The sequence below is a fragment of the Pyxicephalus adspersus genome, chromosome 1 (assembly GCF_032062135.1).
Source record: "Pyxicephalus adspersus chromosome 1, UCB_Pads_2.0, whole genome shotgun sequence".
Taxonomy (NCBI): Eukaryota; Metazoa; Chordata; class Amphibia; order Anura; family Pyxicephalidae; genus Pyxicephalus; species Pyxicephalus adspersus.
The window spans coordinates 120,859,007-120,875,681 of record NC_092858.1 but is presented as its reverse complement, the minus strand read 5'-3'; the positions used below and the strand labels follow the sequence as shown (position 1 = coordinate 120,875,681).

The 16,675-nt window shown below is 38.1% G+C and overlaps 1 protein-coding gene across 5 annotated transcripts in view; it reads right to left on the bottom strand.

Annotated features, from left to right (window-relative positions):
• ST7L (suppression of tumorigenicity 7 like) overlaps window positions 1–16,675 on the bottom strand; it is an 83,334-nt gene that overhangs the window by 50,070 nt on the left and 16,589 nt on the right. For 4 of the 5 annotated variants that reach the window (XM_072425664.1, XM_072425671.1, XM_072425689.1 and 1 more), the window contains 6 exons: window positions 16,451–16,505; window positions 10,724–10,839; window positions 8,062–8,140; window positions 6,663–6,817; window positions 2,916–3,013; window positions 1,346–1,460 (listed from right to left, as the gene is read on the bottom strand). In XM_072425664.1, coding sequence (XP_072281765.1) covers window positions 1,346–1,460; window positions 2,916–3,013; window positions 6,663–6,817; window positions 8,062–8,140; window positions 10,724–10,839; window positions 16,451–16,505 — 618 coding nt within the window. The remainder of the gene's footprint in view (window positions 1–1,345; window positions 1,461–2,915; window positions 3,014–6,662; window positions 6,818–8,061; window positions 8,141–10,723; window positions 10,840–16,450; window positions 16,506–16,675) is intronic. The other variant, XM_072425679.1, reaches the window with a different exon arrangement.

Here is a 16,675-nt window from a genome sequence, read left to right as displayed (position 1 = left end):
ATTTAAAAAAATAATGAAATAATAGACAACAATGTAATCTAAAAATAAAATATAAAATTAAAAATATACTTTTATTTTTATTTCATGTTGTGGGGTGTTTTTGTACTGTGAAAACCATTTAAAAGAAGATTACATTGTAATCTGCTTTTAAATTTCCCTCCCAGACACACACCCCAATACATTCACTAGTCACATCACCCGGAAGATGACATCCTCCGGGGTTATGAGTGGGGATGTCCCGCCCTGCCTCACACAGGCACACAGACGCTGGAGCTGCTGCTGCTGGCATCTCCGGAGAGATGCAAAGCACAATTCAGGATTTCTGCACATTGTGCTTCACATCTCACTGCAGATGCCAGCAGCAATAGCAAATTTTTTATTGCTGCTGGAGGAGCTGCGGGGACAGGGTAAGTATTTTCTTTCAGTTGTAATCCGATTGTCAGAAAAGTTCGGGTTTACCACTTTTTGCAAGTGTTTTTACCTTGAACCAAGGTCGGGTTTAACGGCCAGGTGGTTAATTCATCTAATGCAATCATGTTTATCAAGAAGGAAGCTTTTTTGATACTGGCTCGCTGAAATTACAAATACATGAAAATCCTATAAAAAGGAATCAACAACCAGGTTTGAAGTTCTGTATTAGAAAGGATGTAATTAAACATAAGGGTCGCACAGCTGAAAATACATTTTATTTGAACCAATGTTTCTTCAATCTAATGGAGATGAAAGATAATCTACAACATACATCTTGATAAGTGAGTGTGGGTTTCGCACCTGGGGTTTCTAAAAACAATCATGTACCATGAAAGTTTCAATCAAACATCATGTGGATTTTATAGTTTTTGTTCAAGGATATAAAAAGATAGAGATATTCATCATAACATGTCCTTCTGAGGAAGCCCTTGTGGGGAAACGCATCAAGGAGAGCTTAAATAGAAAAAGCAAGTGTTTAACAATGTCCATGTATTCCATAAAGAAATAATGATACTCAAAATGTTTTGTACGTTTTTAATCATTTGTATTGGGAAAATAAAATTGTACAGAATTTTTTTTTTTTTTTTTTTGCGTTGCTAGTTTAAAATGGCTTAATTTTTGTATGTGTTCCTCCATGATGACCCACAACCAAAGGTCTAGTGAGAGACTCTTTTGTTTCAAGAGAGCATTCTGTGGGTTTTGGTGCACTTGTGGCCTCTACCCATGTGGGTGTTTTCTCCTACCCAACTTCTGGTTCAGTAGAATGGATTTTTATACCATTGTCCATTATTTAACAAAACATTTAAACCAAAGCTTTTAAAAAGTTGTTTATAAACATCATAAGCAATATCTGGGTGATAAGAGTTTAGCTCACCGTCATATTTGGCAAGCACTGCCTGAACATCCGCATATGCCTGCAACTCCAGAAGAGCCTCCAGCAGGTTTTCATGGATATTTACAATGCTCGGTAAAGGAAACTCTTTCATTAACTGCAAGTAAATACATCAATTAGTTAAAACAAATATATCATTACTTTCACATTCACGTGCAATTATTCAATTTTTCTGGTGCATTTTAGTGAATGGAAGCTAATTATGGTACATTGAAGTCTGATTAGTAATTGCATAGCTGTACTAGATTTATTTTATGCTTTGCTTGTTATTAATGGGCAGTTTTGATATATTATTTTTCAGTGTGACAATCAATCAGGCCTGTAATGTGTAACACATACAAAATGTTCCACATCCAAAGTCCTTTCTATGCTTACTGTTGCATAACATTTCAAAAGGCAGATTGAGGGGGGCAAGCTTGTAAATAGGCTTTGCTGCTGGAGATTCTGTAATCTTTTCCATAATTTCACCAGGCATCTAGAATTTCCTTAATCACCCTAATTGCAGTTTCATGTTTAGGAAAATGTATAGTATAGAGATGTTCACTAGCAACTCTAATTGAACCTTAAGCTCTGAAGGTCTTACAGTGCTTATTCACATTTATATCATAACAAAAAAAATGAAAATTATGTTCTAAAAAAAATATTGTGCAGGCTGTTCTGGGAATATTAAATTTAGTTATTAAAATTGCATTGCTACAGATTTGTTACCAAACATAAAATTGTTTGTACTTCGAGAAATACAAAGTCTGCCACTGTGAATCTACTAAAATACAAGATGCAGGTTTTTGTGCTAATACTATGGCTTCAGTAATTTTTGAATTACAGAGCTGGAACAAGTTTAAGGAAAAGGTAGAATTCCTTGTGGAACCTTCTCTAAGTTTTTTTTCAAGGTTAATGTCTGAGGAAGTTTTAAAGTAATTGTCTCTGAACCATATGTAGACAATCAGTAATCCAAGAGAAGGTCAATTATGGCAGATTTTATACCACATCAGTTTTCTTGAAAATGTTGGTCAGTTAAAAACAGCTTATGTGATTGCTAGACTATACATACACATCTTTGCTTTAACTGTATGGCCATTGCTGGGTCTGGCAAAGTGCTGGCATTCTAATATCGTCACAAGGCAGCCAGTACAGGTCAGGTAAAGACTTCAGACTATGTCAGGATAACATATAGGGGAACATTTATCCATTTGGTCACTCAGCATGCAAAGCAAAACTGTAGCAGGGAGATCGATTTACTTTGTTTTTTAAAATCTTTCCAATGCTGTTGTAAAGTAGCTCTGCACCATACTGAAAAAAAAAAACCCTCGACAACTTATTAATTTGTTCGGTTGACTCCCCAAGATTCCAGATGTAAAGCACTTTACTAAACTATAGACAATCTGATTTGAGTTGAATTGTGATGCTAATTTGTTTGATTCATTTTCCACACAGTGAATAATAACAAGCCTGACACTGATTTCCAAGATACATACTATTTCTTCAATTCAAAAATAAATAATACACGTTATATTCGTAGCTACAAAAAGACCAAAAACATAGACATACTTACTTCTCTCATTATTTTAACAGCTTCTCGGATTCTCCCTAATCTTCTAGCACACATAGCGAGCCTTCTCTTTACATAAACCAAGACATTCATGTCTCTTTCTGGACCAAAAAAATAAATTGTTTTCAGTTATGTTGAACTGCACAACACAAATAAAAAAGAGATTGCTACACATGAACATCTTGTAAGAGAAGGTTTACCTAAAACAAAAATTTTAGTCTTTGGTAGGTGCTAACCCATCTAAGAACTGCATACACGTCTTGGAACTCATTGGTTACTTGGTGCTAAAGTTCCTGGATCTGCACACCTGATGGATACCAATATGAAGAGTTCCCATTCTCACTGTTGAATTTATTTTATATTATGGAGAATGCAAGAGGTGCTAAAACATGGTAGTCATGGTAAAAGTTTGTAACCACATTTACCAAAAAAGGTTAATGTTGGGTTATGAAAAATTTGAAAGAAACCATCTAAAAGTAAATATTCATTTTGGAAGGACTTGCTGATCATATAAATGAAAATGCAGATAAGATACACATTAAGGCTGATAAAACTTTTGCATCTAAATCTTCCTGACTTGAATTGAATGGTAGACCAATCACAGAAAGTCATTAAAAAATGCACAAAATGAAAAATATGGATCAATGGCAGACACTAACAGATGCTTGTAAACACCTTTAAAGTGATCCAGTTGCTGAAAAAAAAATTACAACGGGGAGCTCAGGTGACCTGTCCAGAGCAAGCACTAGCAGAGCAGCTTCTGCAACCAATACCAGAATATCAGCCAATCGCAGCACCCTCCTAGGGCAGCAGATGAGCTCTCAGCGCAACCCATGTAACAGTTAGGCTACATACACATTTTAGATGATTGTTGCCCAAAATAAATGGTTGTGCCCCTTTCAGATAAAAATCTGACATGTGTACAGCGTTCCCATGATGGTGAATTGATGAACGACAGATTGGGTAGAACTGCTGTCTACCCATATGGTGGAAATACACGAGGGTGCCACTCATTTCCACCACCCAATAGAACAGAACAGTGCTGTGTGGACAGTGCTCATTTGTTCATCTGTCACTGGAAATGATCACAAAAATTGTATTCATTTACCAATAACTTTTATTAATGTTAATTTTGAAGACAATTTTTTTTCTTGTTTTAATTGATAGCAGTGACAACTGCATTTTGTGCTCTGGGTTTATAATAGAGTCTATATAGCTTTTCATGTTCACCATTTTTTTCAGGTAATGGTTTTACATTGGAATTTAAACAGCACTTATTCTAACTGACTTTGCTCCTAAATATTCTCATTTTAAAAAAACACAATCCCCCCTTAAATCACAGTTCTTTGGTGTTGGAAGCAGACATTATGCATGGTTGAATCATATCCTGTTCAGAGGATGAGCTGTACAAAAGTAATTCAGTTTTTACCATTTTAATTCAGCTTTAACTAATAAATAATAACATGACGTCTTAATTCAATTCAGAGCAGAAGTCTAGGTATGTGTGGGGATAGTGTCCAGAGAAACCCTATTCCTTGTGCACAGGTGTTCGGAGGTCAGTAGAGGATTTCACACGGAACTTCTAAATGGCAGCTGAATGTTGCGTTCATAATATCTGCTTCATATTATCCTAACTTTTTATTGTAAAATCGATGTATCAAAACAAAGCAACAATCAGCAATGTTTGCACAAACTTTGAAACAACTGAAACTGTTGGTGGTAGGTTGTTTTGATCTATTTGTTTGTCTGTGCAATGGCGAGTTGGTTGAAAGTGGATGAAATTATATAGCTGTGTTTACGGCCATTGTGTTTAGAAGTTTAGGCATATGTGTACAGCCCTCATTGAAAACAGTTTTTTTTGGACAGTGCTTTTAACCACCTGAGCGTTACACTGATTTCTAGATTTCTGTTCCAAAAGCGTCACAGGTTTTCATGAAATTTTTTTTTTTAAATTGTAGACCTGTAACTTACAGAAATATGTCCGAATAGGGTTCCGACGCTGGAACACGGAACCGACGCTGGATTAGCACAGCGGGACCAGGTAAGTGGGGATTTTAGTGTAGGCGAAAAAATACGGGGTTATCCAAAAGAGCAAAAATATTTAGTGCGAGAAATTACGGGCTTAGCGGTTAGGGGGTTAACTCAAGACCTAGTGGTTATTATTAGTGTGTATTTCGCATTGAAAAACAATCCAGTCATTTTTATAGTCATGTCACCTATTTTTTATTTTGAAATACAAATGTGGATAATTATATTCAAATATGGATGTTTACTGAAAAAAAAACAAAGGTCTTTTTCTACCCAAGAATGGACAACGATCTGCTACGCACACTGTGGGCTTGTCAAAAATATAAAAGTTGGGTCACAAAGTGCAGGCACTTAAAAAGGAACTAAACTGAAAATTGCCAATAAAAAAAAATACACTTGCCTTCAATCCCGCAGGGCAGTCCAATCCATCGGGTGTCTTGCATCAGGTCCCACGTCATCCTGGAGCCGGCGCTCGGGGCGCCGCCATCTTCTCGTCATCTTCCTGGTTCTTCATCCTACATCATTCGACTCAGGCGCGAGATCGAGTGACGTAGGATGAAAAAAAAAATTTGCCGATCTCACTGCTCATGCGACCAGCCATTTGAAAAACAATTGTAGTTCCAGACCACAAATCATAGGATCAGAGAATAGGACCATAAATTTTGAAAGGTCCATCCACTTTTGCAGAAATGCCCCAAGAACATTTCAAAATTTGCCTACAAAGGCCAGACCAATTAAAGTGGTAACTTATCATAGAGGATGCACTTCATTTCTCTAAAAGAAGGTGGGGAATTCATGGAAGTGGTTTCATGGAATATCATAATCAGTAGTGTTTTGTGTTTCTGAAGGTGTGCAGTACCTAACTGCATGCTGTGTCATTGAGCCAAAGTTGTCAGAAAATCGTTAAAATTAGAATTGAGGCTCCCTCATTTGTTATAAATTTATGAACAATTTTCCTGGTCCTCCCCCTTCCACCCTGGGGCAGTCCAATGCCCAAGAGATCGTTGAGCTCCAGCCATGCTCCAATATTATAGGTTCAGGGTATTAAAAGAGGTTAGGCAGCTACAACTGAAATCAACATCTGTAACAGAATCAAGAATCCCTAAAAAAAGGAGATTATGGTGTCTGGCATTGTTTCCATGGCACTCTTGCAAAAGTTACAGATCTGCAACATCAAATTCTGAAAGGGTAACTAGGCTTTCATCTTCCCTAATGCCACACCACATCAAACACAATCCTTATTTATTAAAGCAATTTTACAGAAAATAGCAAGATTGTAAATAGATTAAAACAATTCTTTAGAAAAAAACAGAAGAAGCACATAATATTTAAAAGAATCGATCCTTTACTTTGCCTATACAACAGAGGCTCAGTGCTGATACCTCCAAAAGGCATGTGATGTAAGTAAGAGCTGGGTCTTCTTGGTGTGGACTACTACCATTTGGCCATGCCAGACAATTTGCTTCTTTTTCATTGCACATTGGGGTGTCACTGAATTATAAGCAAAACATACCAAAACTATTCTAGTCAAAGTTTTCTGTAAAACTGATCATATCCTTGAAGACAGACTATTCCTAGAATTACCTCTCCAATGTACCTTCATCCACACAACAACCCACGAAACAAACCTTTGGAGGATATATCCAAAAAAACAATTTACTGCACTGTGCAGAATTTCTCTATGAAACAATTTAGCTGGTAAACTTAACAGGGTTTACTCACTATGTTGAGCTTCATGTTGGGAGCCCAAATGCTGAAGTTGCTGAGATTTCTTGTAAGTACCTTCTGCTGCTTTCAGAGCTTGTTGGAAGAACTTTTCTGCATCAGATATGGTTGTGGCTTCCTCTTCTGCCAAGAGGATGTAAGCTGTAGCACAGCTGTAAGACAACCATTCATTAGTGAAAAGTAGAAAAGCATTACAAAAAGTTATTCATGAATTCAAATGCACTTGTCTATCCCCCACCTAATGTAAAGCAAAGAAAAAAAAAAGTTGAGTTGCACTTTTACAAATTCAAAACCTCACAAATTTATCACTCATTGCGAGTGAGCATGTGAAACCCAGCAAAAACTTTGATTCATTTTAGCACTTAATGGAGTTTAGTCAGACTCTAAGGGCCAATTTGTTAAATCTCTCCATGGCTGGATAGGTTACCTTTCATCAGTGAACCTGGTTGATCTAGCAAACCTGAAACAGATTTTTTTAAAATGGCTATTTGTTAGCAAATGTTTTAAATCCTGGACCCTAGAGCCTTTCCAGATTTTTTGGATTACTCAGGTTCTTTGCTAAAAGAGTGTTCTCTTGGAGAGCTCTACTAAATCAGGTCCTAAAATGAGGTGAAATCTGTAAAAATTTTGGTTGGGATCTGGAGTGAAGTTTTGCATTTTTCAGAAATGAGGTTTATTATTTTCCATGCTGAACAAAAGGGGATTGATAAGTATTTAGCAGTTGACAGATTCACAGATTTAGTCATTCCAATTTGATTCATATTTGAATATTCACCTAGCAAATTTAAAGTGTATGTATCCACTAATACTATTCATTATTGCTAATGAATTATCTTGTTAATTTTTAAATACTGTTTTATTACTAACAAAACGTGTCCTGTGTGTTATCGCTAACCAAGTTATCAGGAACATGCTAGGGTAACAATGCTCCTTTTTCACATATAAAATATATTGCGCCCAGTTTATTAAAGCTCTCCAAGACTAGAAATAATGTATTATCATGGGTGAACCTGGATGATCCAACAACCCTGAAATGGATCTGGTTGAGGATTAAAAATATTTGCTAAAAGATTGCTAATGATTGTAGGAATGCTAATGATTTTCCATTCCAAGTTTGCTGGATCACCAAGGTTTACCCATTATAGTCTATCTTATCCAAACCCATTGTGTTAGCTTTACAGATGATCACATGCTTGGGAAACCACTTTGACCGATTCCTATTTGATAGTGGGGATCAGAGCTGTCCGAGTCTTGCAGATAGCATCAGTACTAGCTAGCGCAGTGTTGGCTGCTGGTCATCATATTAGTAATGTTCAATATCATCCTCTCCGTATGAGGTACCAAACAGAGGAACATTAAGCAAAAGATTGGGAGTGGGAAGTGGAAAATTACTTACTCATTTGATGCTTCTAAAGCTTGATAAGCAGCCTTTACTCTTGACTTAGAGCTTCTTTCTCTCCAAGCTTTCTGCATAACTAGAACATAAAGAAAATAAAAATATATCCTTAATCTTTAATGTATAAATCTGAAATTAAATTTAACCATGGTTAAATATTACATAAATATTTTCCTCATGGATATGATTATAGATCCTGAAAGATGGCGGTCTGGTCCTAGACTTCTAGCTTTTTGATTTGATAACCAAAAGACAACTAGATAACAGTTACAAAAGGCAGCAGTTCTTAAAAAAACGGTAACCAATAAATCAAAATATATAGTGCAGAAAAAATATTTATTCAGATGTTTTAGTATTGAAAGGGTTATCTAGAGTCATGTTTTAACTTCATATTTCCCCCAAGCAACTAAGTTCTGAAGCAAAAAATTATTTTACAAGTGCTGAACAGCAAAAACAAAAAAAAAAAAAAAACAACTCACTGAATTCCTCTTTGAGGGAGAGTAACTGTGATATGAGGCTTAATTCACTATTAGACTGATAGGATATGTACAAACATTCAATGATTGTCATTGGGAAGCATTTTTTACGATCCTTTCTAACAACAAAATTCTGAAAGAGTTCTGTTGATACAGCTCCATTCTGCCTTATGGAGAGAGGAAGGGGGAGAAGGATTGAGCAGCACCCTGCTGTGCTCTCTCCCCTATACTTTAATGAAGATTGTTCGTGGATCTGCCAGGACAGATCCATGATTAATGTCGGAGGAACGTTGTACACATGTCAGATTCTCGTCCTATACTAACCCTGAGGGGATTATAGGACAAGAATCATCTGACATGTGTACATAGCATTAGAAGCCAATATGTTTTTTTTTTTTTTTTTTTTTTTTTTTTTTTTTAGCAATGACAGCCAATGAGGGATTAAATTAACAACCAGACACCTGAAAATAATGGCAGATGGCAATTTAGCTAATTAGCTTTTTCAATTAAGTTTATGTTCTGGGTCCAAAAACATTTATTCTGACATCCGGCAATATATCAGTTGCACAGGGGGACTATTTATGTGATTTTTTTTTTTGTTACATACGAGTATACATTGTAGTTTCATAGGAGTTTTTTTACATTCTTTTTTTTTTACAAGCACATTGTCCTGCATCAGTCACAAAACTGTTCTCTCAAATCACATCTTAGGTTACCTATTGATATTCTTTTTGAATTGTTCAATACACCTTCCTGAGAGCTTAGTCTGGAAAATATTTGAGTTTTCCTGCAGAAACAAAATATTAGTCTTGGCTTCACATTGGGAGACAATGTACTCCTTTGGAGAAACATCGACACATTCCTTCTTTGTATCACGTCACCCTGTAGCTAGTGTAGCTGAAAGCTAGTGTTTCCAGGACTTGACAAATGAACTCATAATTTAACAATACCCAGGTAAATGGAATTATGTGCTCAATGATTGATAATGCAAATAAAAGAAATAAACGAATACTAGTCATTGTCAAGACATTCTGTAACATATATAGGAACCTCAATCATCTGTTTATATATAGCCTCCAGAGCTATAAAAAGCTTTTGTGTATTGGAAACTGTATAAAAGGTGACAGATGCTGTATATGCAGCACGTTTTTCAATAAATTCCTCCATCTTCCATTTACAGCAGACTTCTTAAAGCGTAACTATTGTTTGAAATTTTGCAACTGGGCAGGTCTTTTTTAAAGATCTTCAGTCATTTGGCCTGGCTTGGCTGAGATAAAGTAACTATCACGCATGCACGCATGAAAGAAAATAGTGCACAGGAAAGTGAGTATGTTTTATTGCAGAAAGAACTAAAGCATAGGAGTATGAGCTACAATCCAATCAGGCACCTCCAGGGGCAGAAATATCCAGCAACAACATCCACTCCATCCGGGGACTTGACAGAGAAGGAAGCACTATTTAAAGAACACTACGGTTGCTTCCAATATTCTAGATGAAAATTCCATACAAGGTTCCAGGTGGGGTTCGACAATACAACAAGAATGGATAAATAATTTAGAGGTCTAATGACAATGTCAGCTAGACCTGAATATATTGAGAGAGAAGGTTCTATATGAATATCCATGGAGCTTGCCCCTAATATTAAAGCTGAACAGTTCCACAAGAATATTTAGTGACCAGCCAAGAAAAATGTAACTAACTACTAGGCTTTAAGAATCGGAGGAGCTTTTCTAAAACATGGGCTCACACCATGTGGGGCATATCACCACTCGTCTTTTCATTTACCTTTAATAGAGATATGTCTACTAGAATTCTCAGTTTACAAATAGCAAGGAAAAATGACACACCTGTTAAGACCTTGTGGAACACCACGACACAAAAGGGAATAAAGAAATATATAAAAATATGGCAAGTGAGAAAACCCATAGCTGGCCACCCTATGAAACATAACAGAAAACTTGTACATAATAAAATATTAACAATAATATTGTTGGCTGAAGGGGCAACCAGACAAAGAGCAGAATGCCCCCACATGCTGTGCATTATGTGATCCAAAAGGGCTTTCAGGCTTTTGCTGCATCTCCTAAACCATCAACCCTAATAAAAAAACCTTGGAAGTGTTCTAGAAAAGTCTTGCAAACTGCTTTGGTATGTGAGTAAAGTATATAAAAATAAAAACTCATTACCAGCATCAGATGGCCGCAATGTGTCTGTATCACATGTAAAAAATGTCTGATGATCCTGTGCTGACAAATTCATGTCATGATATGTTAACGGTTCCTTTCCAGTAACCCATGTGTACCTGCAACACAAAAAAGAAATAAAAATAACAAAGCAATCCCACAGATTACACTCTACCCAGGTGTAAAGTAAGTGGAATTTTGCTGAGTCTTGAAGTTAATTATTTTTGTGCTTTTGTTATGTTGAAACTAGTTGTACTCTTCTTATCAGTAAACTAATGTCTGCTTCCCCCTTATTGCATTGAAACCCTCCCCTTCCTCCCTTCAGCCATTTATCTGTTCTCCTGACATGAATATCCTGTTTTAAGAGAACCACAAGGCCGTTCGTCATGTCTGTTAGTTGTCTGTAGTCATGCGATCATACAGTGATTATGCCTTTTAACTGGTATATAAGCTGTGTGCAAACAATAAAGTTTTGAGAGTGATTTAACTACATGCTTGAGTAGTGTGTGTTACTTGCTCTCCCAGCATCGCTGAAAACAGAAGCCATCAGAGAGAGGGACAACTGACCGGGGGCTAGGAGATTGCCTTAACACCAGGTAACAGCTGAAGAATAATTATAAATAAAGAAGGTTTTTTTTTTTTGGCTTACTGATGTTTCAGTGGGGCACCTTTATTATGGCCTTTGACAGTGGTGGGGTGGACCTAACTGAAGCATCACTCAAATAATTATATTTCTAATTAATATTTCTGATAAAAAGACCTGCAGAGAGCCACTTTCCCATCTTAATCATACTTATTTAAAAAACAAAACAAAATGTAGGCAGACTAAATAAATATTTGGACAAGGTCACATACAAGCCATGCTAATAAAGATTGCACAAATGCAAGAAGATACTGTTCTGCTTTTCCAGTTTTTCATATAGGATTAAATGTATTACCAGTGGTGATAAAACGCACCCCAAGAGACCATCCTCTTCCACCCTTACATTTTTATATGACGTCTTATCAACGTGTGTAAAAGTTCCTCCTAGGCCATTTCTCAATGGAGAGATTCATCATTTCTTATTACATGTCTACCATTAGGTTTCTGGTAATATCCAGACAGCAAGAGCTGGAATAAATTAATAGATTAGCTCACTCTGTACAATGCAATGACTTACACTATCACACCTGTCAGCACAAATGTTTTATATTCTAACATATACTATTTATTAAAATGCAACTTACTACAAGAAATCCATGTTAACATGAAATACCCTGTTCCTTAACAGATCAGCGCTTAGCTAAATCCTGCCAAACCGGATTCGGATCTGGATAACAACAACAAGCACATTTTCCATAGTGCATCGCTCACACAGCTTATTATATATACACAATATGTTGTGTAGTAATCATATAAATGCTGTATACGATATAGATCAGAAACTGTACAGCAGGGTTTCTTGACCTTCTTAACATGGGGAGCCCCTTAAAATAATTTTCATATCTTCGGGGAACTTTTATAATCACTAAATCCACAGCTCACAGCATACTAGCGTGGTGGTCAATGAGAAGAATGCCTCTTACATTGCTGGTGAGTGGGAAGATTGCCACCCTTAGAGATAGCCAAAAAGATTTTTGTTGTCAGTTAAACTGACCTGAGAGGCACAGAGTGCTCAATGAACCCCTAGCAACCTCTGCAGAACCCCTAGGGTTAGACAGAACACTGGTTGTGAAAGGCTGCTGTAGAAGATGGGAAGAAGGATGAATATATTTTTGCAACAGTTCAAATTGACTATACACTCTAATGAACATGGACTTTATAACATCAAAATATTGTACTCCGGTTTATCCATAAATAAAGTACAGTGTGATATCAATGTCACCAGTTCAGAAGTGCATTACTGGCAGGATTATTTGGTGAAAACTGGGAAATTTAAAGCCTAGAGAGAATTAATGCAGCTACCATATGTAAGGACTTTTTGGGGTTTAAACAAGTTTAACCCTTTCCTACCTAAAAAGTAGAGAAAAACAAAATTTGTTTAACTTTAACAACATGTATGCTGACTCTTTAAAATGTACTTATTAAATAAAAGTTGAAGGTAAAAATATTAATTTTTATTCAGTAAAATAAATCTTACAGATCAAAGACTTCTTAGACACTGTAATATGTGAAACCAATTTCACAAACAACATGTACAGAATTAACATTCTTTTTATTTAGGGCATAATGTCTCTGGGTTTTGCAGGATTTCACATCATACATAATGTATGGTCTTTTCCACATGCAAGTCTTTTTCAGGTGTGATCTCTGTCTTATCACAGGTAGGAATTATTAATAGAGAGGTGTTCCTCTTTATCTCTTTTATCAGCCAATCAACTAACCTTCCGTTTTCATACATTCTCACATGCTCAAAAAGTGCCAGACTTTTACTGTGTCCAGTGCAGTTTTTTTCACAGGCTCATCATACATATCTTTCTGGATGAGTCTAGCCAACCCACCCATCTGGGTCTACTCAAAGTGCTTATATTTCCTAAAGTTTACAATATTTTATTCTGTTAACTGAATTACACCCCTCTTTTCTGTATACAAATTTAAACTTACTCACAATGTATTATCTTTCTTTATATCAGTACTCAGCAATAATTATTTTCTTTTTGTTAATTTGCTAAATATATTGCATAAAAAAATACACTAGCACTAGAGATGTGCGAATCGAAGCTGACGAAGTAGAATTCGATCCAAATATCAGGAAAAATTTGATTCGCAACGAAAAATGACGGCTACACGTGTGAGGACATGGGGCAAGGAACTTTGGGAAGGGGGGATGACCCATAATGCCATGCATGCAGCCAATCAGCAGCCAGCCAGCTCTGTGATGTCACAGCCCTATAAATAGCCTCAGCCATCTTGGATTAAGACATAAACCAGCATTCTGAGTGCAGGGAGAGACGTGTGTAGGAGCTAGAGAGAGTGATAGCAAAAACCTCATTGTGAGAAAAAAATGATTTATAAGTGTAGGGAAAGGATAGAGAGGAATCATTTCACAGCATCTTAGTGCAGGGAGAGACATCAGAAAGCGCTAGGGACAGAGCTAGAAAAGGGATTTAGAAGTGCAGGGAAAGATTATTTGGGGATCCAAATAGCCATTTTACAGCTCTGTCATTCCAGCAATTTGTTCATGTTATTGGGGTGCAAGTGCTATGTTGAAAAGCATTTAGTGGCCTATTTGAGTACAAAAAGAAAAATATAAACACAGTTCACTGTTGCAGTTATTTGTGGTAAAAGCATTTAGTGGCCTATTTCTGTACAAAAAGAAAAATATATTTGTTGCTTTTAGGGGCATTTTTATTTGCTTTTAATTTATTTAGTTCAGCTAAAAGTATGTCAGACAGAGAAGTGCCAGGCCATGCACAGAGGAGTGGCAGAAGCCTAAATGTTTCTGGTGCAGGCAGAGGTCGCAGCAGAGTAAGGAGGCGTGTCAGCAGGAGTCGCAGCGAGAGTCTTAAACTCCCGGTGTCATCTAGCGGTCGTGTCCTGACCCAGCAACCCAACAGTTCTTGATTGGTTAAGTCGGTCATCCACCTTATCGAAAGTGACATCAGACACCCCCAGCCAACAGTCGGTGGGTTCGTCAGACACAACCCTTAGATGGCATGGCCGGGGAGCAGGCCCTGTGCCCTCACCTGTCCTCAACTTGCCTCTGTCCTTTGCTGTTCCCTCAGCCACAGAAGTATTGTATGCTGTGGGCTCAGCTCCACTATACAGCGAGGATGAGCTAGTAGAGGACAGTCAGGAGCTACTGCCCAGCCAAGATCTGGAGGAGACATCCGCCGCTTCCTCCGCTAGCCGAGCAAGTAGTGATGAGGAGAGTGGCGTGGGAGGTGGTGTTGCGAGCGGTCAGGCTCCTGACCTAGAGACTGTTGAGGAGAACATCAGGGTGTTTAGTGCGGTGGGGGCCATAGTTACCCCAAGAAGAACTCGCCTGTCCACCCAAAATGTGGGGAGACTGACCTTTGCCAAGATGAATCAGCCGTGGATCTGCCAGGATTTCCACCCACCAATGCCTGATGCATCTGATTAGATGATGCATGCCGCCTCACCCAAACCTTGACAAAAGAGACCAGTTTCTTCTGGATACCTGCCTCAGCTACTACTCTGATGCTGCCACCCGCCTGATGCCACACATCAGATGCCAAGTGCTCCTTCTTTCACCCACCTTCGTCAGCAGGTACTGGTATTGCCACCCACTGCCCCACTTTGTCACCGCGTCACTTTGTTGTCTCCTGATGCTGCCATCTCCACACTATGTCACCTTGCCACTCTGTGGTATCCTCCTGATGCTTTCGCAAACTCCATACTCTACTCTGTCATTGTGCCACTCTGTAGCCTTCTGATGCTGTCGCCAACTCCATACTCTGTCATTGTGCCACTCTGTGGCTTCCTCTACACTCGGTCATTGTGCCACTCTGTTGCCTCCTGATGCTGTCACCAACTCCAGACTGTCATTGTGCCATTCTGTAGCCTCTGCCTGATGCTGCTGCTGCTGCCGCCACCTCCACAATCTGTCATTGTACCACTCTGTAGCCTCCTGATGCTGCTGCCACCTCCACACTGTCATTGTGCCATTCTGTAGCCTCCTGATGCTGCCACCACCTCCAGACTGTCATTGGGCCACTCTGTGGTTTCCTCATGCTGCTTCCACCTCACCACTATGTCATTGTGCCACTCTGTGGACTTCTCAAGCTGTTCTCCCACCCTCCCCACTCCATGACTGGCCACTATTTTGCCTTTTTGGCCTAGATGACATCACTATTTATTTGACCCTTCTTCTGATCTGTCAGAAGGAAGAAAAAAAGAGACGCACAACGGATCCTGTCTGTGTAGCAGCTGTAAAGCCTGTTTGGTCCCATCAGAATTGGCTTGATTTGGTAGCCAAAAGCAGGAGTGGGTACAAAACACAGAAGACATGCAAATATTCCATTCACGTGTCATCTCTGTTTTGGACCCACTTGTGTTTTTTTTTGGCATTAGCAATACTGATGGATTATTGAGCAAATGCTGACCGAGTGAAGGCATATGCTCCACAGACAGGATCCGTTTTTTGTGGGTTATTGTTCTGACGGATCAGAGGAAGGGCAAAATAATCAGTGACGTCAACACAAACATACTGCTGACACCATCTCCACTCTGTCAAGGGGGCTTCTACTTGTATAAGCAGTTAATAGAACAGGTTCTGTAGACAATAATGTGGAATCAGCTGACGAGGGTGTAAAAAGAGTGCGCTTCTTCTTGACACTAATATGGACCTGTAAGGCTGAGTTCATACTTGAGTTATTTGGTCAGTTTTGGCCCTGTGACTGCCAAATTAAGTGAAGTGTGCAGCGATTCTAATAGCGACACCTGTCATCTGCATGTCATACTGACTCACAGTATTTTTTCACTACCACAGCAGACTCCCTATGCATATTACTGAAAGGGACAGTGTTCCACAACACTATCAAGGCTCTCTGCAGGCCAGAAATTGACGTTTTTTAACGCGTTTCGCCGCAAATAAATCTTTTCGAAAAATTTGGCAGACTGGCCGAATTGAATTTTTGAGAAATTCGCTCATCTCTAACTAGCACTGAAAGCCTACAATCTTGTTGCTAAGAACACCGATACAAAAAAAGCAAGATAGCAAATAGAAAAAAATGTCACAGTGTATAATTTCACTACTATAGGTTAAAATATTAAAATAATATAATTACCTGTTGTACTCAGCTCCTCGGAAAAGATTTAACGGATTACGCCACACCTTGCATTCTAAAAAGGTAAAACGATTAGTTATAAGGTTTGTTGTAAGAGGACAAATTTTTCCCTTAAACTTCGTCATGTCAAGATATGGAACCTAATAGCAAACCCAAGAGAAGAAAAGGACAGAAGGCTGGGCTACATTTGCTTTAGTCTGGCACCTGTTAAATGCTACAGTTACT